Raw genomic sequence first — 27,452 nt, forward strand, 5'->3', positions numbered from 1 at the left:
TTAAAAAAAAGCCAAAATATATATTCATCATCATCATCATGGCTGCATTTCCAGTATTGGCGATAAGTAGTCGTTTGTCCACTAGATGGCGCATCGTTGCAGTGAGACGTAATTTTGTTGGAAGTTAAACGTGGGTTGGAATAACAATGGACGCTTCCTACAAGGACTATAGTTTACCGCAGAGAACGTCTAATAAGGATAGGATGATGTTCACATGAAATGTAATTCCCATTTCTTCTTGAAGCCGAAATAAATCTGAGGATGTTTATCGGACATGCTTGGTTTTTACTGCAGGTACGTTAATCTTATAATATCAATGACCTAGGTAATGTTACCATTAGCGTTGGTTGAGTGATGATGGAGGCCAATTTGATTGATTGCATTTGTAGAAAACTATACATGCGGTTATACCAAGCAAATTGATAGCAGCACTGTAATTGTATCTTTCGACTGTCATTTGTTGCATGTGCTACAAAAATCATTCTGTGCAATGGAAGATTTACCAACGTTACACCGGTCTGATACAGTTTTGCCTATACATGCGTGAGACTGAGACGCCTGTTTATTTTGTTTTAAGTGCGTGCAGGGTGTGAGAGGGGAATCGATGTGCTTTGATTCCAGCTTGGTAGTTGTAGTCTGTGAAATTAAAAAAGCACGCGTGTGTGAAGTATCCAAACAATGACACCTTCATTTCATTATGGCTGCTTTAGCAACACACCTTAAGCTACTGTGTAGTGGGTCCCATTTAGAAGTGGCTACTTCATTCGCGCTTTCCTTGACTCATGGAGCTGCGTGAATTTTATTACAACTTTTTGCCACGATATGGCAGTTTAAGTCCGCTTGATACTGTAAGGCGTAAGCCATTGGTTTCTAAAGGAGATTTTATTTGTGTCGCCAGCATAGCCTATTGACAATTTATGTTGTAAATAGGCCTACCTTATAAGCCTACCTGTAGCTTAGGGAAGCTAACAGCTTTCTATTAGGATCTAGTGTGTTAGTTACAGTTTTGTCATAACTCCCTGATGCATTTAGAATAGCCAGAGCGTGAACAATATCGGGTGCCTATGGACTAGGCTTGGTGAACCCAGCCTGATCTGCCCGCTATTTATTTTTTGATTTCTTAAAAGATTGAGGTTGGTCTGGTGAAAGCCAGACTAGCCATGGACCTCAGTTACACAATGCAAGGGAACATGAATCAGCCTATATTTGCACGAACAATAACGGACAACAGCTCTTCAACTTTGGCCCGTTAAAATGTGTATGAACAGTCTAGCGACGCATTTCATCAAGGCCCATTTGGACATGTCAGTTATTTGCACCACTAGATGTAAAACAGCATTTCGTTTCAGACTACTGTTACTTAATTTGTGCATTAACAATAACGTTTCAGACTACTGTTACTTAATTTGTGCATTGACAATAAAGTATTACATGAACTAAAGATGACTAAAATCTAATGTAGAAAAAGAAACATTCACAAAAAATCCATCCATCCAAAAATGACCTTTGTTTTTGATAGCTGTTCAAAACGGCACGGAACTGACAGAGATGTTTTTGTTTATTTATAAATAAATAAATAAATAAATAACATTATGCTGATACCTTTTGCTTTTCCCAAATACAATGTAGCCTACAGGTGTAAGTGACCTTTCATCAATCCAGTTGCAATGGATGAACTGTGATGAACTGCCCTACTTGTGATTGTTTAGAGATGTTAAAGGTTTTATAACAATGCTACATCTTCTTTGGCTATTCTACAATCTATTCACCTTTTCAGCACCAGTAGGCTACTCTCTGTGCAGCCGCACACACACACTCAGGCATGCCAAACAAGCATACACAAAAGTTTCAAGAGTGGGGGATGGAGTAAAATATGGAGACAAATTGAAGTGTGATTTATTTTCGCGGAACGGATGTACAGGACTGAGCGGCGGTCATATTTTGTACCGCTATGCGGTACATCTAGTTTTTATAGATTTTTGAGAATCACTTCAAATCACTTCAACCTCATTTTTCCAACCTCACAGTGGGTATGCCCTATGTCTTATCTTCCAACAAACTTCAGGGACAATTACTCATGGGGCAGCACAGGGCATAAGGAGGTTATGCATTTTTTTCTGTGGAAAGGGGACCTCCAATTTCATATGCCAACTGATGAGTATTTCTCTCATACGTCATATATTTTTAAACATGGCATTTCCTTTCTTTTTGTGTGGTTAAATTTCATGATTTGATTGATAAGTTATTATCATAACATGTGCCACTGTATCCAGATAAATACAAGAAAAATGCACAGCTACTCACACATTGTTGAAGCTGTCAATCTTACGAGCTATACTCCAGATTTCACAACGTCATGGCGCAGACATCAGGTAATGTAAATCTAACAGCACGAAGGCTATCTCCTATTACCTTTGCCCAGGTGGTAATGTTCACGTTTGCTTGTTGATTTGGTTACACATGGAAGGACTACACAAAAAACTACCACTATTACTATTTTCATGGAACTTGGTGGAGCAGTGTAGCATGTGTCAAGGAAGAATCCATTCAGGTTTGGAGCAGATCCAGTTCTAGTAATTTCGTTTTACTTCCTTTAACATGGCGGGATAGAGTATTTGGCCTTGATGGAGGTCTGTGCTCTCTGTGTGCCCTTCCATATACTTCACACATAGAGAGAGAGTGAGAGAGAGAGAAAGCAGGAGAGAGAGAAAGAGAGCAGTAGAGAGAGAGAAAGAGAGCAGTAGAGAGAGAGAAAGAAAGCGAGAGAGAGCACATTGCTAAACAACATAGGAAATAAGTTACATTTCTGTGAGAGGCACACATTTGATGGCATGATAACGTGAATCTCTGCTTTCTTCCACAGCTTGGTTGTACCTTTCAGTGGCCATTTCCCTCCTCAGCGGCTGCTTCACAGCACCTACCTTTCAATTCACAACACCTTTCTCTCAATATAAAGGGGATGAAACTCCATTGATTTTTTTGAAAATTGAAACCAACTCAACGTTGAAAACATATGTAAGATCTCTCAACTGATGTGCTATGAATTGCTTATGTAAATATTTATACTAAGGATTTACATCTCCTGTTTTAAAGGGAGGTTGAGTTTCAACCATTTGCCCTCATGTTATCTCTTTCAGATTCAAGAGAATTCCAAGCTTGCTAAAATCTCCACAGATGTCTGTAAGCCTGGCTCTGGCTCCTGGCATCACTGCCTGGCTCCTGGCATCACTGCCTGTACCTTTGATGCAAAACTAGGCCAAATTGAAGAGCACACGAGAAGAACATATGGCTCAGATGGAAACATATCCATGAAAATTAAGGACCTGCGAGGAGAACTGCAGTCAGTGTTTCAGTGCACCCACCTCCAGACACTGGTACCCACAGTACCTACTGGTCATTATAATTTAAAGAGGATGGGTCTGTGTGTGCTCAGTCAGATGGTAAAGTGGCTAGAAAAGTGCTTTTGAAGGTCTGACGTGCTTCTGCCTGGACTGAATCCTAACTTACTTAAGTATTTAACTTACTTAAGTATTTATATATTCATTATTCATTCATTCATCCATGCAACTATTTATTTATTTATTTATCAATTCATTCATGTGTGTATTTGAGTGTAACTATGTATTTATTCACTTATTTATTAATTAATTAATTTATTTATGTATTTGAGTGTATTTCCTCTGTAACTGCACACTAATAAACTTTGGTTTCAGCATGATAAAAGACTTTGTTATAGTGGGTGTTATAGTTATAGTCTTCCTTGAGAATAAAATAAACTCTTGACAGGTTATGGTGAAGGAGAGGGAGATTGCATGTAAGATTGAAGGATGCAAGCCAAGGCCTGCTGCTTTATCACGCTACTTCATCTCATGCTTCTATGCTCTACACTCAAAGCAACTGATAATCAAATCACTCATCAACATCCTACATCCTGCACAGTGTGTGTGTGTGTGTGTGTGGGGGGGCAAATCCTAAACCATAGTTCAACAAGTTGCAGATGTTTTAATGTTTTGTGTTTTGTGATTTTATTTGGCTCTCACTCCAAAATAAACAAGTAAGGACTGGGACCAAACCACAAAAATACATAGTCTACTACTACATGTACTACTAGGCTCCATTTCTCTCTGTGTCTCTCTCATTCAACAAGAGTACAAGGCACATTCCATCCAACTGTCTCTCATCTAGCCCTTTAAACCATTCATTCATCCATTAAACTATCTACTTAAACACATCCATTGAACTATTTGTCTATCAACATTCAAGTCAAGTCAAGTCACTTTTATTTATATAGCACATTTTTGTATGCACAGAGGGCAACAACAGGGTCCAGTTTTAAAATGGTCTTCCTCCCACCTGAAAGATAGACAATTCTCGGTTGTTTTAGGAAACTGCTGTACATACTTCTCAATCTTTCAAAAAAAAGATTGACCTCAATCTTTCAAAAATACAACATTCACTGCTACGCAGATGACTCAGCTTTACTTGTTAAACTGTTTAGATGATATCAAATCCTGGATGGCAAACAAATCTCCAACTCAATGACAGTAAAACTGAAGTGATTTTATTTGGCTCCCCCAGCATCGTTAACAGCTCAATTGGTGCACAAGGCCCCCTGTCTGCAAATTTGCACAATGTAGTTATTAAACATCTTGGTGTCCTAGTTGACAGCTCTCTGAATTGTAATAAACAAGTGAAGCACAGCTTTTATCATCTAAGAACTAAAGCTAAACTGAAACCTTTTTTATTTCACAAAGATCTGGAACCATTGTTTCACTTTTATCACATCCCGCCTTGATTATTGTAACTCCCTATACTGTACATTGGTCTGACCCAGAATTGATTCAAAATGCGGCAGCTAGACTTTTAACAGGAACAAAAAAGGGAGCATATTACACCTGTCCTGGCTCACCTGCATTGGCTTCCAGACAAATACAGAATTGATTTTAAAACCTTACTTTTTGTTTTTACAGCTCTTAGTGGATTTGCCCCTTCTTGCATCACAGTCCTTTTAACTCCCTTAACACAGTCATTTTAACTCTCAGGTCACTCAGAATATCATCTCAGCAACTCCTCACAGTCCCATGCACATATTAAAACAATATTTGTAAGGATTATTATTATTAGGGCCCGAGCACCGAAGGGCACAAGGCCCTATTGTTTTTGTAAGGATTATTAGGGCCCGAGCACTGATGGTGCGCGAGGCCGTCGGTGCTCGGGCCCGGGACGGCCTTGCCCACCTAGAGGTGCGAAGCCCTATTGTTTTTTGAAGGATTATTATTATTATTATTATTATTATTTATTATTATTATTTGTTCACCTTTTTGCTATTTTTGAGGTGGTTAACATGGATGAAAAGTCTTGGAATTTGGCACACACATCTGGTATCACAATGGCTACACAGGCGTCAAGGCTTGGCCCCGGGCGTGGCCCAGGGACTCAGTAGCGCCCCCTTAGGTGATTGATCCAGTGGTTGGCACATACTTTCAGCTAGATACACCAAATTTGGTAGGTGTGTGTATCTCCCCAAGATGAACAACTTTCATATGTACAATGCATTAGCCACGCCCAACAGGAAGTGAGGTATTTGGGATTTTGTGCAGACTAAAATGTGATGATCGGTGAAAACGCATGAAATTTGGCACACACGTCAAGAGGTACAGTGAATACTCAGGGGAAAAGCCTTGGCACTGGGCTTGGTCCAGGAACTCCATAGCGCCCCCTTATGTCACTGTGACTTGTGGTTGGCATATAGTTTTAGATACACACACCAAATTTGGTGGGTTTGTGTAACTCACAAAAACAATCAACTTTTGTATTAACATGCCATTAGCCACGCCCACAGGAAGTGAGGTAATTGGGATGTTGTGCATTGTGGACATGACCAATTTTAACATACTCCTCCTAGACAGTTGATCCGATTCATGTGAAAGTCGGTATACATGATACATGATGCCAATATGCTTCTGATTCTAAATTGTGAAGCTTTTTTTGATATGTTGTAATTTGACAAAATGGCGAAACTATGAATTTTAATACCCTTCCACATAAACAATAAATGTGTCTTAATTCACCATGCATGGCTTGAAATGTTTTACATTTCACAGGTCTTTGAATACCATGGGATTGATGATATTCACATGCCCATTATTCATATTTGGCATAGCGCCACCACCTGGCAACAGAAAGAATGGCAATTATACTGATGTCACATGATCAATTTTAACATACTCCTCCTAGACGGTTTGTCGGATTCATGTGAAATTTGGCTAACATTATGCCAAGATGTTGCTGATGTTAAATTGCGAAGGGATTTTTGATATGTTGTAATATGTCATGATTTTAATATCTCACCATATAAACAGGAAATTTGTCATAAAGTCACAGTGCATTAAATGAATGGTCTGAAACTTCTCAGGTTAATAGATATTATGATTATGATGATATTCAGACACCCAATGGGCCTGCCTGGCATAGTGCCACCACCTGGCCAAGTAGGGAAATGTTCCAGAAATGGACAATGCCTTAAGTGATTGATCTGAAACTTTATAAAATATTGGATATCATTATTGTGATGATATTCACACATAATTCACATGCCTAGCATAGCGCCACCATCTGGCCAAACAGGAAATGTGCCAGAAATGCTCTATGCTTTGAATGAATGGTCTGAAACTTCTCAGGTTAATAGATATTATAATTATGATGATATCCAGAGACCCTATGGGCCTGCCTGGCATAGCGCCACCACCTGTCCAAGCAGGAAAATGTGCCAGAAATTGGTAATGCCTATATTGGTTGATCTGAAACTTTGCAAAATATTGGATATTATTATTGTGATGATATTCACATGTGTAATTGAAATGCCTAATATGGCACCACCATCTGACCAAAAAGTGTATCAGAAATGTTCTTTGCTTAAAATGAATAATCTGAAATTTCTCAGGTTAATTTATTACATTACATTACATTACATTACATTACATTTGGCTGACGCTTTTTTAGCCAAAGCGACTAACAACATGGTAAACAGTTTAAGTTTTAGAGCAATTCTCAGCAATTTTAGGACAATTTAAAAAACATTAGAGTACAGTAAAAATAAGTGCATCAGTGAGTGCTGTTTTTAACCCTTTAGGCGCCAGAGGTTTTTTTCCGAAACGATTAATTTTGACATCTTCATTTCAAAAGGCTATATCTTAAAAGTGATAAGAGATAGAGACTTTCTGTAAATTAGAGAAATATTAAGGATGACCCAAAGTTTATGTAGAGATTAAATGTTTATATCTAATTTGCATATTATGACGTCATATGGTGGTGGCCATCTTGGATTATAGAATTTTCATGAAAAGTCGCATGTTTGAATGATAAAATGCACCACTTCTTCCCCCCCAAAATGTCCCTCACCTTCTGTATGCTATATTGCACAATACTGAATGCTCAGGTAAATAGTAAGTAGTGAACAAACTGTGTAAATTATTACTAATAAATGGCAGAAACAAACCAAATGCATGTAGCGGTAGACTGGCCTTTTGCTGTAGAGATTTTCCATTTACTACATACAGTAGGCACTCTGATTCCATGTATGGGGCACATATATATTATTCAGATGACACACAAACACAAGTAGACAAGACCTGTTTAGTTCAAAAGCTCATTTGCCACGGCAAGGCACAGATCAGGAGTGAGATGACGAGACAAGACAAGAGACAATGTTAGTATTTTCTTTCTTTTTTGTTGTTTTTTTGTTGATGTTTTTTTGTTTTTTTTCTTAGCTGACAAAGACACACACATCACAAGGACATGAACACACAAAAGGAACACATAGTGAATGTCCTAAATGATCAGGGAAATAGATAGCAAATCAACAGTGTAAATCATTACTAATAAATGGCTGACATTTTTTTTTTTTATGTAGCAGGCCTTTTTGCTGTAGAGATAATGACTCCCTATCCCTATCCATACAGGGCCGGCATTCCCATCATCTTGTGATAGACTATGCATGACCTAATGTGTGTGTGTGGGAGAGGGAGAGAGAGAGGGAGAGAGCGTGTCACCACCTCCACCATGCGCGAGCAGCATGGCCAGATCTGCCTCCTGGCGGCCGCCAGTGGAGAGAATTTGCGCCTTTCGGACTAGGCCTACTGTCATTCTCATTGCGACTCCCCACACTGCCACTACGTTCCCCCTAACTGTCCTATGAGCACTTCGACCTCGCCTAACATACCCAGTGGCATTAGACAAAGGCTCCACCACGCTACCGTCGCCCGCCGCGATTGTGGAGAGGCACACGTTCAGAAGACAGAAGCTAGCTATGGATATTAGGCTACCTCCAGCCTCGCTAAGCCACACCACTAACACCCTGCTAACTTCCCCGATGAACACCCGAACCCGCGAAACATTATTCCCACCAGTGACATTGGGCAAATGATTCAACGCTTGTGCTTGGTGTAAGCTAAACTATGGAGTAAACTCTCACTTTGTCCAGCTGCATCATTGCAAGGCAGGGACGATCTGAAGCCCCTCACTAAACGAATCACCGTCATTTTCTGAAGGCAGATATTCCCCTTCAGAATCAGGGTCCGCGAATAGAAGACCCAACACTTCATTTCAGGTAAACTTTTTGATGCCATTAGACGATAACCTAATGCAAATACTTTGCTGACGTTGACAATATCGGCTCTGATAAAGTAGCTCACACGCATTACACTAGCTCCGGTATTGCACGCACTGATTCACTGCAGCTGTAGCGCGAAAAGTTTTTTGACTTTAAAAAGCATGACTTTTTTTTCGACTCAGGGATGACGTATGACATGTCTGCCATCTAGTGGAGTGGAGGTCGAACGAAATATGACACCCTATTTGACTAAATCGGCCGTTTTATTCAGTACCGCATCTTGTCGACTGTGGCGCCTAGAGGGTTAACAGTTCCGTGTCAGTTTAAGACGGCTGGTGGGTGCTAGGATCAGCAAGACTTGTTGTAAGTGTTGCTATGAGAGGAGATGTTCTCTAAAGAACTGGGTCTTCAGAAGTTTTTTGAAAATGGAGAGGGATGTCCCTGCCCTTGTAGGAACTGGCAGTGTGTTCCACCAACGAGGAACAACAGATGAGAAAAGTTTGGATTGGCCTGAGTGTACTGGTGGTAGAGCTAGGCGACGCTCGGCCTGAGGAGCGCAGGTCTGGAGGTAGCGTATGTCTGTATGAGGGCATTCAAGGAGGTGGGAGCAGAACCAGAGACTACTTTGTAGGCAAGCGTTAGAGCCTTGAATTTGATGCGGGCTGCCACTGAGAGAGCCTTGAATTTGATGCGGGCTGCGAACTGTCTCTCTGACACTGTGATCTGCAGCACCGGAGCGCCACAGGGAACTGTGCTCTCTCGAGTCCTGTTCACCCTATACACATCTGACTTCTGCTACAACACCGAGTCATGCCACATGCAGAAGTTTTCTGATGATACTGCAATTGTGGGGTGTATCAGGAACAGGCAGGAGGAGGAGTACAAGAGCCTGGTGGAGGACTTTGTGCAATGGTGCAAACTCAATCATCTTCAACTTAACAATTCAAAGACCAAGGAGATGGTGGTGGATTTCCCGGGGTCTAAGCCCACTCTGCTACCAGTCCACATTGATGGGGTCAATGTGGGAGGTGGTTAGCACCTACAAGTATCTGGGTCTCCACCTGGACAATAAACTGGACTGGTCAGCCAACACTGATGCACTCTACAAGAAAGGGGCAGAGCAGGCTGTACTTCCTGAGGAGGCTGCGGTCCTTCAATGTGTGCAGTAAGCTCCTCAGGATGTTCTACCAGTCTGTTGTTGCCAGCGTCCCTCTTCTATGCAGTAGTATCCTGGGGTGGAAGCACAAGGAAGAAGGATGTGGGGCGAATTGACAGGCTGGTAAGGAAAGCTGGCTCTGTAGTGGGAGCTGAACTGGAGTGTATCACTTCACTATCTGACAAAAGGACCCTGAACAAACTGATCAACATCTTGGACAATGAGTGTCACCCACTCCACAGCACTATTGTTAAACAGAAGAGCCTGATCAGCTGGAGACTTCGCTCACTGCCTTGCACAACTGACAGACTGAGGAAGTCATTTGTCCCCAGGGCCATTGAACTGTTCAATGCCTCACTTAAGGGAAGAGGAGAGATAGACTTCTCTGCATAGTCTGTCTGCCTCTTCATCCCCTCCATGTTTGGTACTGTCTGTCCACTAGCCACTTGTACCACTGTCTTTATGCCTCACTGTTTGCGTGCTATATTAGCACATTAGCACATATGCATAACCCCCCCCCCCTCCATGCCACAGCCAAACTGTGGCCACACTTATACATTTTCTTAAATAGTTAAATATATAGATATATAGACTTTACTTTACTTTATTTCTGCATTGTTGCACTGTTGACTTACTCATTTGCACTATCACCATGACCACTATCACCATTGCACTACCACCATGACACTCATTCACACAGAGCACCTTAGGGCACCTTACCATACCTTACTATGCACAGAGAATCACAGGCTCAGTCCCTGCCTCACTCATTGCAAGCCTCTGATTTATTAATCACCACTATGTGGATACTGTTTTTTAAATTGATTTAGATTAAGTGTTAGTATAATTTGTAATTTTTGTTATTTGTATTTTAGTATATTTTTTATATATTGTATTAAGTGTTAGTATAATTTGTATTTAGTATATTTAGCATATTCTTTATCTTCTACTGTCCTTACTGCTTAGTTGTGTTTTTATATTATATACTTTAATTACTCTTCTGCTGTTAAAGAATGTGTTTGTCTTGTATGTATGCTACTGAGACCTTGAATTTCCCCTGGGGATCAATAAAGTATCTATCTATCTATCTATAGGTAGCCAGTGTAGCTGGATGAGCAGCGGGGTAACATGTGCCCTTTTGGGTTGGTTGTAGACCAGGCGTGCCGCCGCGTTCTGGATCATCTGAAGTGGTTTCACTGCGCAGGCTGGGAGACCTGTCAGGAGGGCGTTGCAGTAGTCGAGTCGTGAGATGACTATTGCCTGAACCAGAAGTTGGGTAGCATCTTGAGTCAAGTAGGTCCTGATTTTCCGTATGTTGTAGAGTGCAAAACGGCATGACCGGGCGACTGAGGCAACATGATCTGAGAAATTTAGTTGGTTGTCGAGAACAACTCCTAGATTTCTTGCAGTCCTGGTAGGTGAAACAGACAGGGAGTCAAATTTGATGTTGATGTCGTGGTGTATGGTAGGTTTAGCTGGGAGGAGCAGCAGTTCAGTCTTTGAGAGGTTCAGCTGGAGGTGGTGTGCCTTCATCCATGTAGCTATGTCTGAGAGGCAATCCGAGATCCGTGTTGAAACCGTGGGGTCATCAGGTGGAAAGGACAGATAGAGCTGTGTGTCGTCTGCATAGCAGTGGTATGAGAAGCCATGCTTGACGGATAGTCTGTCCCAAGGAGGTGGTGTAGATAGCAAAGAGAAGGGGGCCCAGCACTGAGCCCTGGGGGACCCCTGTGGTGAGATGGTGAGGTTCAGATAGCTGACCAAGCCATGATACGTTAAACGAGCGTCCTATGAGGTAGGATTCAAACCAGGAGAGAGCAGAACCAGAGATTTCCATGTTAACAAGTATAGCGAGAAGGATGCGGTGATTAACCGTGTTAAAGGCAGCCGATAAGTCAAGCAGAATGAGTACTGATGACCGAGCGGTCGCCCTGGCTTCTTTTAAGGCTTCTGTTACAGACAGCAGAGCCGTTTCGGTAGAGTGGCCGCTTTTGAACCCAGACTGATTTAGATCCAGAAGGTTGTTCTGTGAAAGGAAGTCAGACCTGTTTGGAGACTACTCGTTCAATGCCTTTGGATAGGAAAGGCAGGAGTGAGACAGGGCGGTAGTTCTCGACTTGAGTAGGGTTGAGAGAAGCTTTCTTAAGTAACGGTGTTACCCGGGCCATTTTGAACGCTGTTGGAAATGTGCCTGAGGTTATTGATCTCATGTGTGATAGCTGGTGCGATGGTCGGGCTGATGGACTGAAGTAGGCTCGTAGGTATAGGGTCCAGCGAGCATGTGGTAGGGACGGCTGCATGTCAGGGAGTCTAGATACTTCACTCTCGAGAGAGGCGTGAATGCTGAAAAAGATGTTCCAGTAGTCCCTAGAGGTTGTAGGAGTGCGGTATCTGAGTTAGATGCGTTGAGTGGGCATGTAGAGAATTGACTGCTGATTGCTGATTGCCGCCACTTTGTTTGTAAAAAATGAGGCGAGGATATCTGCAGTAAGGCAGGATGGAGGAGGAGGCAGCTGAGGGTTGAGTAGCGATTTGAAGGTTGAGAAAAGTTTTCGAGTCTCTGTAGCGCTGATGATTTTGTCATTGTAGAAAGCCGTCTTAGCAGCAGTGATGCTGGATGAGAAGGAGGTCAGGAGTGTCTGGTAGTTTTTGAGGTCATCAGTTAGTTTGGATTTGTGCCATTTCCTCTCCGCGGCTCTGAGTTTGGTGCGCTGCGATTGGAGGGTATCATTTAGCCATGGATGAGAGTGTTTGGATCGAGCTGGCCTTGTGGTAAGAGGGCACAGCTTGTCTAGACACGAGCTCAGTGTGGAGCAGAGCGAGTCTGTGGCCTCATTAACCTCCAGAGAGGAGAAGGTGTTGAGTGGAGGTAGACCGGAGGCAACCACAGAGGAAAAGTGCGTTGGAGACAGGTTCCGGATGTTGCAGCAGAACGTGACCATCGGCTGAGGAGCCGGAGGCTGTTCTGTCAGGCTGACGTTGAACTGGATGAAGAAGTGGTCAGAAAGATGGAGAGGCGTCACCATGAGGGTGTAATTTATATTAGGATTATGATGACACACAATGGGCCTGCCTTGCATTGCGCCCCCACCTTGCCAAGCAAGTAAATGTGCCAGAAATTAACATGCAAAAAAAAATAGCACACATATCAAATACATACATTTTACAAATGCACCACGTCGGTGCTTTGTTGGATTCTGAAATGTCACGGGTTGCGGCCCGCAGGTGCTCGGGCCCGCCATTGCCGCTTGCGGCTATATTTATTTTTAGTTCACCTTTTTGCTATTTTTGAGGTGGTCCTCATGGATGAAAAGTCTTGGAATTTGGCACACTCATCTGGTATAACAATGGCTACACAGGAATAAAGGCTTGGCCATGGGCGTGGCCCAGGGACTCAGTAGCGCCCCCTTAGGTGATTGATCCAGTGGTTGGCACATACTTTCAGCTAGACACACCAAATTTGGTAGGTGTGTGTATCTCCCCAAGATGAACAACTTTCGTATGTTCAATGCATTAGCCACGCCCAACAGGAAGTGAGGTATTTTGGATTTTGTGCGGACTAAAATGTGATGATTTGTGATGCCAAAAGAGGTGCTTCCCATTGGTAAAAACGTGTGAAATTTGGCACACACATCAACAGGTACCGTGAATACACAGGGGAAAAGCCTTGACACTGGGCTTGGCCGAGGAACTCCATACGCCCCCTTATGTCACTGTGACTTGTGATTGGCATATAGTTTTAGATACACACACCAAATTTGGTGGGTGTATGTAACTCCCAAAAACAAACAACTTTTGTATTAACATGCCATTAGCCACACCCACAGGAAGTGAGGTAATTGAGATTTTGTGCATTGTGGACATGATCAATTTTAACATACTCCTCCTAGACGGTTAATCCGATTCATGTCAAAGTTGGTATACATAACGCCAAGATGTTTCTGATTCTAAATTGTGAAGCTTTTTTTGATATGTTGTAATTTGACAAAATGGCGAAATTATTACCGTTCCACATAAACATTAAATGTGTCATAATTCACCATGCATGGCTTGACATGTTTTAAATTTCACAGGTCATTGAATACCATGTTAATGATAATATTCACATGCCCATAATGCATGTTTGGCATAGCGCCACCAACTGGCAACAGAAAGAATGACAATTATACTGATGGCACATGATCAATTTGAACATACTTCTCCTTTTGAGACGGTTTGTCCTTTGACGGTTTGTCAGATTCATGTGAAATTTGACAAACATTATGCCAAGATGTTGCTGATGTTAAATTGTGAAGGGATTTTTTATATGTTGTAATATATTATGGTTTCAATATCTCACCATATAAACAGGAAATGTGTCATAAAGTCACAGTGCATTGAATGAATGGTCTGAATTTTCTCAGGTTAATAGATATTATGATTATGATGACATCCAGACACCAAATGGGCCTGTCTGGCATAGCGCCAAGCAGGAAATGTGCCAGAAATTGGCAATGCCTTTATTGATTGATCTGAAACTACAAAATATTGGATATCATTATTGTGATGATATTCACATGTGTAATTCATATGCCTAGCATAGCGCCACCATCTGGCCAATCAGGAAATGTGCCAAAAATGTTCAATGCTTTGACTGATTGATCTGAAATTTTACACAAAATTTGATATCATGATGATGATATTCATATGTCTTATTAACATGCCTTGCCTAGCGCCACCAATTGGCAAGAGAAGGAATGTGTTTTTTCCACGTCTGTTGGATATCACAATCAGATGCATCAGATTAATCAGATTAGGTGTATATGACATCTAAACACCCAATATGCCTGTCTGGCACAGCGCCAACAGCTGGCCAAAGTCAGAATAGTTTTTGGAATTTATTTACAAAATGTTAATTAAATATCATCTACAAAATGTAAAAAATATCATCGCCACCAAAATCATCAAAAAATATCATCGCCACCATCTGGCCAACCAAAAAGTGCATCAGAAATGTTCTTTGCTTAAAATGAATAGTCTGAAATTTCTCAGGTAAATATATATTATGATTATGATGACACCCCATGGGCCTGCCTTGCATTGCGCCCCCACCTGGCCAAGCAAGTATATGTGCCAGAAAATTGAATACAAAAACAAATAGCACACACATTAATTTGTACATTTCACAAACGTACCGCGTCAGTGCTTTGTTGGATTCCGAAATGTCACGGGTTGCGGGCCCGCCATTGCCGCTTGCGGCTATATTTATTTATTGTTCTTGATCTTAGTATTATGTCATTTTGGCCTTTTTTAGTGGCCCCCTTTTGTGTATTTATTTGCCTATTTATTTATTTATTAATTTATTCTATGCTTTATCTTATGATTACCCTAGCAATCGGCATAGCAACCACTTTATTTGGCATAGCAACCACCATATGTACCCTAGCAACACCAAAGCAACCAAAGCAACAATCTTAATTACCCTAACAACAACCTAGCAACCACCACTATCATGTCAACCGAGCAACCACCATAGCAACCAACATAACAACCGCTTTATTTGGCATAGCAGCCACCATATATGCCCTGGCAACACCCTAGCAACCATCTTAATTACCCTAGCAACACCCTAGCAACCTTGTCAACCTACCTACCACCATAAGGCCTTTTCACACAGAGATCACGCTAAAGTTGCGGGAAGAGGAGACGTCTTTTTGCCGTCTTTTTGTGTCTGAGAAAATTTGCTGGCCTGCTGATCTGTTCACATGATGTGGCATTTTGGGGAGCCAGGAGGCAGGATCAGCTATAGCAAATTAAAATGTGACGTGCAACAGGGGGCGTGTAGAGTGATAGTCGTAGGCCTTACTTATGCGTGCGTGGGCCTTCAGATACAGCAGGTGTGTGATTTCAAAAACCATGGCGGGAGAACCGACTGCACTTTGGTTAGCTTGCATTTGCTTTGCTGTTGCTTAGAATGTTAGATTCTTGCAATAGATGTCTTCAGACAATAAAAAGTAATTTGGAAGGGAAATTGAAGAGAAGAGTTGCCCACTGCATTGCGTCACCACAGGAGATTTATTTGCAATCTCTTGTGGTGGGCTGGACATCTAAATGCCCGCCCAGATTCCCCGTTCTGCCTTCCCCCATTCACACTGGTGCCGGAACGAAAAAACTCGGCAAAATGTCTAGGGGGCTTGGTAGTAAATTTGGCGAGACACTTTGTCCCGCCGTTCCGCCTCTGTCTATGTGAAAGGGACAGTCGTTCCGCGATTCTGGTACATAAAATCGCGGCGATTTTGGCAGTGTGAAAAGGCCTGTAGTAACCAACATGATTATCCTAGCAATTAGCCTATCAACCACCATGTCTACCTTAGAAACAGCATTATAACTATCTCTCCATTATATGTTTCAACTCCGTATGATTTTTTACATCATATATTTAGCATTTTCCTGCACTGGTAATTCATTGGAATTGCATTTCTAGTTATTTCAGTCATCTTTTGTTCTTGGGTAATGATCTGTAGATCTATGCATTTGTATTCATTTATTGGTTTTCACTTTTAAATAATTTAACAGTATTTATTTCTTAAGAATAACAAATGAGACATATATTGCATATTGTGTGAGTATTCCATTGCTGTTATAATCCAGGTCAAGGCGGAATGCCCTAAACATCACATCCATGGGTACACTCCCAGGTCAGTCATTGGTGTAACTTGTGCAGCTTTAATAAAAGACATAACTATGTGGTGTATCTCCATCCTCTCCTGTCCACTTCAATGCTATCCCCTGTTGATTTCATACATTCATGACCCATTTAAGACCAACATTACACATTCCTCCAGTATGGCTAATTTGTATACATGGATGTCATACAAGGTCAGTGATTACTGTCTGCAGAATATGCCAGATAATTTGTTTTTCCATGTTGGAGAATATTTAAAAGTAAACAGGCAATGCTGGCTTGAGTGACAATTAAAAGTGAATCACGCTTAAACATACTAATACAAGAGGGCCAGATTCCTTCATACAGTGGTTATAATGAGTAATGTGAAGAACATGATATGTGATAGTGAATGTACTAGCCCTGATGTGTGAATAGCCCTGAATCTCATTAAAACTGCATTGAGAGGGAGCTACGGTGTGCAGACATTTTCATACGCTTGTTTTACAATGCAGTCATCTGTCATTTTCTGTCTTATGGCATCTCAAAGACCTTTAGTAGAACATCTTTATCTTGTCAACTAGAAGTCCTAGTCTCATGAAAGAACTGTCTCCTCCTGTCTCACACTTGTACCATTGAAATGTATCTGGACTTGTCACATCCAACTGATCTACAGTAACTAAGAGGCCCAATTAAGTGCAGCCTGCTTCTAATATCAAACATTAAGTCTAATGGAATACAAACTCTTTATTACAGTATTCAATAAATGAGTAAATAGTGATGAAAGCATGGGTAGTGGTAATGTGGGTTAGTGTCTATGTCCGTTTCCTACTACATTTCTCTAGCTAACATTTCTTACAGCCTTTATTATTTAGTTTCTTTCACATCCATTTCACTGCTAGCCTTTGACCTACACAGAGGTGCTACAGACAGAGAGGAGATCCCCTGATGGCTCCTGAGGGATGACCCTGCAGCTGCCACTGGGACAGGTGTGCCAGGCAGTGAGGCCTACAGATTACACCACATGCTTCCTGTGTCATGACACCTCAAAGACCACAGGATGTACCAGGACAGCCTGATAAAGAAATTAAAATAAAAACGAGAATGGTGCTATAAAACTTGTAGGCCCATGTCACATTTGTGATGACATCCTCCTCTTTTGAGGTATTTTTCAGATCATCAGTGTGTTTGTCCTTGAATAAAGATAGTTATAGATAAATTAAGGGTGGTTTCTCATAAAATGGGGAAATGTGTGAATTTGAGTGCTAATACTGCAGGGCATCACATTTCTTTTTTCTAAACACTATGCCCTGGTTTTAAACTCATAATACCCCAATTATGATTAATATTATATATAATACAATTATTTACTTATTATTGATTTCATATTTATGTTTTATCATATTTTATATTTTTATTACCTTTTATATTGATATTTCTATTCTTATTTTCTTTTTTTATTGTACAAGATGCCTGTCTTGTTTTTTTATTATCATTATTATCATTTCTGTTTGTTTATTTTGTCTTGGGTACTATACTGTATACTTTTCCTTTTGTTTCTTATATTGAGTTAAGTTTGTGTTTGGTAGTTTGTCCTTTTTTTTATTACTATTTTATCATTATTACTATTACTATTACTACCATTATTATTACAGTGCATGAAAATGCACTGTACTGTTCTTCCTAGGCTTCTTATTCTTCTTCTAACGCATTTAATGCAGCTTCAACCGTTTAACGTAGAAACTTTATTCAAACTATGTTATGTAGGTCTTACTTAGGACATGTGTGCTTTGTACTTTGTACTCATCTTTGTAACATTTATACTTTTTAAACTATTAATTAAAAACTTTTTCAAATACTGTATTTTCAAATACAAAACTGCAAACAGAAAGTGCAAGCCTTTTTTTATCTATTTTAGACACCTGTGCTATAAAAATAATGATAAAATAAATATAAATACAAATTATGAAAAGAAACAAAAAAGCATAAAAACAGGTATGTGTGTGTTTCACACCAAATAAAAATATTTTCCTCTCATAACTTATTTAAACCTGGCATATCAAAATTTCAAAAGGCCATGGCTTGAAATTGGTCAGAGAACCTACTGTAAATGTAACCATCTTTGAGTATAAACAAAAGTTTATAAAGTGGGTAAATTTACCCATCTAATTTGCCACTGGATGGTAAGCACCTTAAATTATGCACCTTTCAGTAAATACTGGATGTTGAACTGTTTGAGCAGGTTTACTTTCTTTTTGTCATATTACCCAAATAACAAATTAACAGGAAAACAGTAGGCCTAAGATGTAACAATAATAAACTATTACTAGCCTGTTTCACAAACCGTTATTATGGTCAAATCAGTTCCTATCGCGGGTGACTTTGTAGTTCTTCAGAGCTGTCTGTACCACGTCCATTACGGACACTATCATCACGATTACCACTGCCACCTCGAGCTATTTTGGGCAAAGGGTCGAAATAAGCATGGTATGCTTAGTGGACACCGTCGTACGCAAAGATGCACCTCCATTCACAGACGCACCGTGACTTTCACTGTCAATAGACGATCGATCATAATATAATCTCCAAAAGGCAGATATTCTCCTTCAGAATCAGAATCAGAATAGGTGAATAGCATAGCCTACCCAAGACTTCATCACACGTGAACGCTTTTTCAACATTTGGTGTAAGCTTATTTCTGCTTAAATTTGTGCAAAACTATGGCCTGCATCGCTTCCGCGTCATTACAAACAAATGCACGTCTTCATGTTTCTCGCGTGTAGGTGTAACCCAGGTTTACAAACTAACCTATAAGATCAATAATAATAAACATCAAAACAGTGTTTAGTTTATTGATTTATATTTTATTGAAACTAAGAAAGAAATGACAACAGAAAATATGCATTGCAGATATTTGATTAAGAAGTGAATAAAAATGAACTCTATAGCTTTAAAATAGTATAGCTTTAATGACTAGGAAAATGTTAGAGGGCCCTCTACAGGACGTAGTGAGAGAAAACAGGGAATCGAAACTTAACTAAGAATTCGTCAGTCCAGAAAAGAAAGAGAACGAAGACGGAGGGAAAAAGAAGCGCTGAGAAAACGATAGATTGAGAACGATTGAGAACATTAAAATAAACCAATTGCGACTAAACGAACTGGTTAAAGTCGGTTTAGGTCAAGATTTAAAGTATTATAATTTCAGATACCGTTTGTGTGAAACGAAACGTGCTGTTTAAAGCTACAGCCTTTTATGTTTTTTGTCTAATTGAGTGCTAGCTCCAGAGTATAGCCTGCATCGTCATTGACTAGCAGCATATGTGTTTTGAGATTTTTCTTTTGAATTTCATCAGTTATTACAACGTCAGTTTTCAGAAAAGACTTTATTGAAGATTTGCCTTTCTCAGTTTGATTGAACGACACGAACTTTTATTGCTTTGAACTGAATGCTTCGTCTGACATGGACAACACATGTAACGACAACGACAAGATGGCGAGCCTACCCAACGAGACAAGATGGATTCTACTACACACAGAGGATTAGCCCGACTGGAAGCGTAACGTTAACTAACTTTCTCTTTTTTCCAGTTTCTCCATTTCTACAATAAGTAATACTTTTCAGTTCCTTGGATAAGACAGAAAAAGACTGTGATAGAAAACCGAACCTAACGAACTGAGAATTGACTGCTACTTGAAAAAAGATTGCTTTGTAAATGTGAACTTGCTTGTATTTCTGTTACTGATGTTGAATTGCTCCACATGTTCTATGTGGATTTGTGCATTTTGATTTGAGGGTTTGAACTGAGGTTTAAATAATTCCAATAACTTGAATTTAAAACTAAACTTAAATAGAGAATTTAGCTTACAGTAAAAGATTAAATTAGTTTTTCTACAAATTGGGAAATTAAAAGACAAATAGTTTTCTTTAAATAGGAATGAAACTAGAAACAAATAGGAAGTAAATAGAAATTCAACAGTGTTAAAGTGAACTTATGCTACTGATTGAAAAGTTAACTGAAACAGAAAGGTTTTTGATTTGTGAACGATTATCTCCCGAGCTTTTGTACCTATGTATATAATTTTCATTTAACTAAAATTCTAAACTTGCTTTAACTGTGTGTGCTTGTGTTTTACTCTCTCCTAAAAAATACCTTAGATCTTCTGATGGCCAAGATTTGAAGTTAGTCTATTGTGTGACAATCAGTTGCACATTTAATGTAAACAAGTGTTACATAGGCACTGTATGTAATACACTTTCCTGAAAACTGTGTGCAGCGATTTTGGGCTTGAATCAAGCTCTGGATGTCTAGCAACTAGTGGAGGAGAGTACAAATGAGATTTGTTACCATACTTGGTTCTATCGTCTATTTTAATCAGTGTCGTTGTTTGTCGCAATTAAAAATACCCTCAAGGGCAGAATTCCGTTATTATTATAAAGTCCTCACTACAATAATTCACTGTCAAACAATTTAACCCTTTAAACTACTTAACTTTTTAACTGTTTAGCCATTGTAACTTGTCACTTGTCATCAACTATGACTCCTACCCACTGTAGCTAGTTAGCATTGTTAGCATAGTTAAATTTTTTAGCAAAACTGCTAGAAAACGTTAGCTAAGTAGCATTGTTAGCATAGTTAACATTGTTACCATAGTTAGCATTTTTAACAAAACTGCTAGAAAACATTAGCTAAGTTAACTAAGTAGCATGGCTAGCATAGTTAAAATTGTTAGCATTTTTAGCAAAAATGCTAGAAAACATTATCTAAGTTAGCTAAGTAACATGGTTAGCATAGTTAAAATTGTTAGCATAACTGCTAGTGTTGGGGGTCCAGAGGGGAAATGTTTTGTGTGTTTCTGTGGTAACATTTTAATTCTTATGATTAATATTGTCAATTAAAAGTTTGTATGTTTTAGCATTTGCACACTTATGACATAGCACACAGTGCACACATTCAGTCTGCTGTCAGGGAAAATGTCTTGGAGAGTATCTCCAGGCCTGTAAATGGCACCCTGGGAGGGAGGGAGGCAGGTACCATATAGCTGGCAGAGAAGAAGGAATTTTGAATGCCAGTGTGCAACACCTGAACCTTGCCTTGTCCGTTCTCTTTGTATTTTAAGGTATGTGTAATTTTATTCTTAATGTTGCCATCTAAGGTTATTTAGTAGAAATTGCTGGTTAATGTGTGAATGATCCTGATATGATTCTTATTAAATTGAAGTAAATGTTGATTCAAGCAAATGTTTGTTTGCCACCATTAACCATGTGGCCATGGCTTTTTAGTGAGGTTACAAAGGAATGAATTGGTTGCTAAATGGTCCGTGTAACGCTTTGCAGTGCTATGCATTCTATATGCAGAATTCACATGAAAAAAATATAAAAAATAGGCTTAAAAATCTGTTATCCATTCTTTAGGACGGCACAGTAAATGGGTTATTGTTGCATATTTTGATTTTCAATTGAGCACAGTTAGTTTTCTGTTCAGAAGTTAAAAATTGAAATGATGCGTCAATTTTCTAATTTTCCTTTTTTGAGCTTTTGGTTGGACTGAACCACGAGCACCGGGGGAGAACACCATCTAGCTGGGCCAGGCTAGATGGTGGAAGAGAGCGCCGCCTGAAGTTGTGCGTGATTTTGACTCATTACTTTAGAGATTAATAACTAACACTTTGCCGATTTTTGGGAGATGGCACGTTAAACATGTTGAACATATCTACAGTATATTTGAATACCATGGCCATGCCATAGCAAATAATTTCGCAAAGCAGAATGCTTTCAAGCATCGACGTCAGACTAGGCTAGGCCCTATACAGGCTACCCCAAGCACTGTTTGACATGGGACATTTTTGCTTATTTAACACTTTACGCTAGACTATCATTAGGCTAAACGAAGACACAACAGTGAGTATGCCTAATTTATCAGTTTATCCATTTATTAATTTCAACAGCAAATAGCCTACATTGCTATAGGCTACGGCTCAAGTCCATTGGTAATCAGAGCCGGACAGTAACGGAGTACATTTACTTGAGTATAGTACTTGAGTACAATTTTGAGGGATCTGTACTTCACTCGAGTATCATTTTTGGGGAGTACTCATGACTTTACTCAAGTACATTTGAGAGGCAAATATTCTTTACTCCACTACAATTCTATCCATAACCGTAAGTAGGCCTACCCGTTACTACTTCTAAAAAAAAAAGGGAAAAAAAGAAAAATCTAGGAAACCCTCAATTTGTTGTTTCCCTCTCAAACGTGATTGGATTGTGAAGGCGCCACTGATTGGGACAGCCTATCAGCAATTACCTTCAGCTTTCCGCCAAAGTCAACTCCATGGTCATGGACGAAACAATGGATGAAGACGCAGCAGGTCCTTCCCGGGAATGTGCCAACCTGTGGCCCCACCTCGCCAGACTATTTAATTTTTCTGAACAAGTTAATGATAGTTTTCGCTTCAAGTGTTTCAATTACAACATTTTTATTTGAAATAAGTATTTTAAATACATGTATTGGAAATACTGCCCATCCCTGGCAACATGGTAAAAAGATGAAAATGACTTTATTTTACTTCCAATTAATTTTACATTCTCCAAGGTATTAACATTAACATTTTTCATAACTCCATGTAGGACGTTTCTGTACATAAATGTAAGCACTGTGGCAGTAGTAATGCAATATTTAGAAAATGTAGGCTACTCTTGTTACTCAAGTACTTTTAAACAAGTACTTACTTTTACTTAAGTAGACATCTGACTGTTGTACTTTTACTTGTACTTGAGTAAAATTTAGCAAAGGGTATCTGTACTTTTACTCAAGTAATGAAGCTGTGTACTCTGTCCGTCTCTGTTGGTAATGCTCATGTGGGTCTCCAAAGCCTCCCAGAACATGAACATTCTACACACGTAGGGCCTACTCATAAGTGTCAGGATGCAGCAATGTCTCCCTCTGCATCTGAAGTTCTGATCTCGAGCTGACATTATCAATCGCTTGGCACCTTGATGCAAGCTGAACTGTGTTTGATAGCCCTCCATCTCTACATCCGCTGATAAAATGTGATCACCAACACCGCGCGCCAATATGTATCAGGTCACCCCCCTACGCTTGTGGTTCATCTCAACAAAAACGGTAAAAAAGGCAAAAATCCAATATTAACTGAATTTTACTTTTGTTTCCAATCCAGTTTCTGTTTTTTTTCTTTATCTTGCGTGACTAATGACACATTTAGAAAATAGCAGCAATTATCTATTTGCTGACCAGTTAAAAAAATAGAAAATTGGATTATTGAACACATTTTTTATTTGGATCAGATGGATGGAGCAAATAGAACAAAGCACTGCAAAGCGTTACACGGACCCTAAATGTTGTGTTTATTCTCACCACATGTATATTCTTATGAAAGGGGTTAATGCTGTAAATGTGTGTGGTAATCAATTTAATGTTGAGTGTGTCTGAACATTGTTAAACATGTTTGAATATTTAAGTATTTATATTTAATGTTGAGTGTGTCTGAACATTGTTGGACATGTTTGAATAGTTGAGTATTGATGCTTAAAGTATTTTAACTAATAAATGGAATGCCAGTGTGCAACACCTGAACCTTGCCCATTCTCTTTGTATTTTAAGATCAAGCAAGAGAACGTGGTTGTGCCGTGCCCCAAGCTCCCCTAGACTTGGAGGCCAGTAATACTAGCAAACATTAGAGCCATTCCAACTTTCAGTTATCATCCAATATCTACCTATACACACGCCATTAAACTATTTAAATATCAACATTCATTAAACTTTCAGTCTGTCAACAACTTTTAAACTATTTACATTCAACTTTCAAACGGTCTACTTTTAAACCATCATTAAACTATCTATCTATTAAACTAGCTGTCTATCAACAACTTTTAAACTATCTTCATTCAACTTTTAAACTCTACTTTTAATCTATAAACTTTTATTAAGATATGCAACCACCATGTCTATCTTAGCATCATCGTAGTAACCATCTCTGTATTATCTATTTTAACTATACATGATATTTTACATCACAACTTTTGCATTTTCATGCACAGGTAATTCCTTGGAATTGCATTTCTAGTAATTATTGTTATCATTAGTATTGTAATAATTATTTGCTATAGGTATATTTTAGGCGCTGCCACCACCTTTGTTCATCCGGTATGGTACAATTCATTAAAACTGTATAGGCCTACCCGGACTGATACCTCCCAATAAATATAACCGCCCTCACTCAGCAAACACCATGTCCCCCAACCCACAACAACCCACCTGCAAATGAGTTACTGCATGACACCAAATGAACAGGAGCATTCCCCACTACATGCATTTGGGGCAGCCGTGGCCCACTGGTTAGCACTTCTGGACTTATAACCGGAGGGTTGCCGGTTCAAGCCCTGACCAGTGGGCCGCGGCTGAAGTGCCCGTGAGCAAGGCACCTAACCCCTCACTGCTCCCCGAGCGCCGCCGTTGAAGCAGGCAGCTCACTGGGCCGGGATTAGTGTGTGCTTCACCTCACTGTGTGTTCACTGTGTGCTGTTTGTGTTTCACTAATTCACCGATTGGGTTAAATGCAGAGACCAAATTACCCTCACGGGATCAAAAAAGTATATATACTATACTAAACATCTCCACACTCAGCACGCAAAACATGACAGCACACCACATAGGACCGGCTCCTACTGGAGTGGTCAAAACCAATAGAGGAGAGGGAAAATATTTGCTTAGTTCTAATGGCTATACTTGCAGATCGGGCAATCCGGTCACAGGCTTTAAAGGGACACCAGGCAAGCCTGATGCTTTTTCTCCTTAAACTCCCCTCGCCGGGTCTGAAGCGCTTTTCCTTTTTTGCATCTTCCGTCAAGGGTTTTTTAGCTGCTTCTTCATACCGGCTCTGCCATTATACACACGTTTGCAACAATCGCTAGTGTTTAGGTTAGCCTCCCTCTGTGCTGTGGATGCAGGATGGAAACTGAAACTGCTTCGATTAAGCCGGCAATGATACACTGAACTGGCAAGCGGGATATTCTTCCTACAGGCAGTAGGGGCGGGCGAGAGAGTCTTCATTCGCCCTGTAATGAGTAATTTAACCATATACGACTTACGAAGATGAGTAATTAACACGAAAACGTTGCCTGGTGTCCCTTTAATACTTCTAAAATTAAGTAGAAAAGAGCTTTCACACACACACACAATGTCTGTATAAAAATAGACTTCCCCCTTCTGATGACAAGACCCCCTATACACGAATCCGACGAGCGTTCTGTGGAGGCTGCCATCTTGTGGCGACGCCATTACTGAGCTGTTACTGGTATGTAAACAAACCTCCGTGATAACGCACCCTCAATGACAGCTACAGCCAGGCAGTATGGCTTGTTGGGTTGATGATGTTAGACAGTGGCTTCCGGTCACAGATGAAGGTACAAGCGATCTTACAGATTATTTATGAAAATAGTTTAGAGTTGAAGGAAATAATTTTATATGACCGTTTCTTGCCCCAGACTTGGTGGAGGCTTAGCCACATTTACATTTAGAGGGTATTCTCTTTCTCAATGCAGATGTAGGTGTGAAATGCTCCCCACTGGCTCCTACCATCTGTCAATCTCCTCTGTTCTGTCTTTGGGTTAAACAAAGAGGCCGTTTACACGACACTGCCGGGTGGATTTTCTCTTACCGCTTTTACACCTTTAAAGGTCACATTCACTGAGAAACCGTTTAATACTTTGTTACTTTCTAAATACTATAGCTCACTCCAAGTTGCATATGCATGCTGCACGTGAAAATGATCTTCTACCCCCATTGCCCGCATTAGCCAATGAAAGCAAATACACGGAAAAACAAGCGAATCAGAAAGAGCCCTTCCCAATGACGCCGAAGGGAAACTGACTATTCATGGCCTCGCCCACCTTGGCTTGTGACCGCCTACAGGAAGACTGGGAGATTTTGCGGCTAGGGGATTGTCTCTCTGCAGCTAGTAGGAGCTAACAGCAAGTTGCCAACATGGCGGAAAAAAAATCGTGCCTGTTTTATTTCTGGCAATAACACATCAATGTTGCATGTCTTGCCTTAGAAACATGAGTTGAGGAAGAAATGGTTCGGATTTATCGTTGGAACACCATCACCGAAGTAGTACAACATTAGTTCTGTGTTCCTATCATTTCGACCACACTCACTGCCTTAGAAAGTGGTTTTGCATCGATGTTCTGAAAACCTGGTTCTGTACCGTCATGACGATCGACTACCAGCTCACAGGCTGTAAGTACAAACAAACTTTTCCACCTAACGTCTGTTACAAAATAGCATGTTCATATTCTTCACGTTAGCATGCATGAAAAGGGTACAAGCTAGGCTTAGGCTAGCCTATATTACAGGAAGCTACACCAGGCACGCAACTGAAGTGTTCTGTTCAAGGCGACGTAAAAAATCAGAGAATGCCTAATAGGAAGGGCTCTGGTAAAATCCATTAGAGGAACGGTTTATTTTCCCGAACGTAGCCTACAGGCCACTTACACGCCAGGTGTAGCTACTTCCATTGATTAGGCCTATTGGAAGCTAATTGTTGCAGTACATAACGCGAACGGAATGCTTCAGTTACGTGCCTGGTGTAGCTACACTCATAAGAAACTGACCACGCTACCCAGAAATTTAGCTTGTTGAACCTATAATCTTCTAACCTAAGCGTTAAACCACAGATAATAATATTAGCAACAATATTTTATGCTCAACTAAGTACGGGTATTGTTCTAGTCTGTCCTGTAGTGCATATGCCAGACCAGTCGATGGCGCCGCTGTGCAGAAGCTTCACGATAATTTCGCGTGAATCGCGTAGAAGAAAACATTGTTGAAACAGTTTGTTAAGCCAGAGAATGTCTAATAAGTGCTCTGGTTAAGCCGTCGCATGAAATAAGGAGACTACAGACAATTCGGTTTTCAATTCAACTGTTAAACTAATAAAGTTAATTTTCAAGGTATGTGACTACTATGTGAAATTTCAAATGCTTAGCCTACGCATTGCAATAGGTTTGAGCACCACTGGAGAAA

At 40.1% G+C, this 27,452-nt stretch overlaps 1 protein-coding gene across 1 annotated transcript in view; it reads left to right on the forward strand.

Annotated features, from left to right (window-relative positions):
• Positions 1 to 2,356: 2,356 nt before the first annotated feature.
• The window catches only part of LOC125295263, a 45,466-nt gene continuing 20,370 nt past the window's right edge, over positions 2,357 to 27,452 (forward strand). Inside the window, exons 1-2 of the mRNA XM_048244527.1 lie at positions 2,357 to 2,425; positions 3,138 to 3,374. Coding sequence (XP_048100484.1) covers positions 2,357 to 2,425; positions 3,138 to 3,374 — 306 coding nt within the window. The remainder of the gene's footprint in view (positions 2,426 to 3,137; positions 3,375 to 27,452) is intronic.

The sequence above is a fragment of the Alosa alosa genome, chromosome 5, assembly GCF_017589495.1.
Source record: "Alosa alosa isolate M-15738 ecotype Scorff River chromosome 5, AALO_Geno_1.1, whole genome shotgun sequence".
In the NCBI taxonomy this organism is placed as follows: domain Eukaryota; kingdom Metazoa; phylum Chordata; class Actinopteri; order Clupeiformes; family Clupeidae; genus Alosa; species Alosa alosa.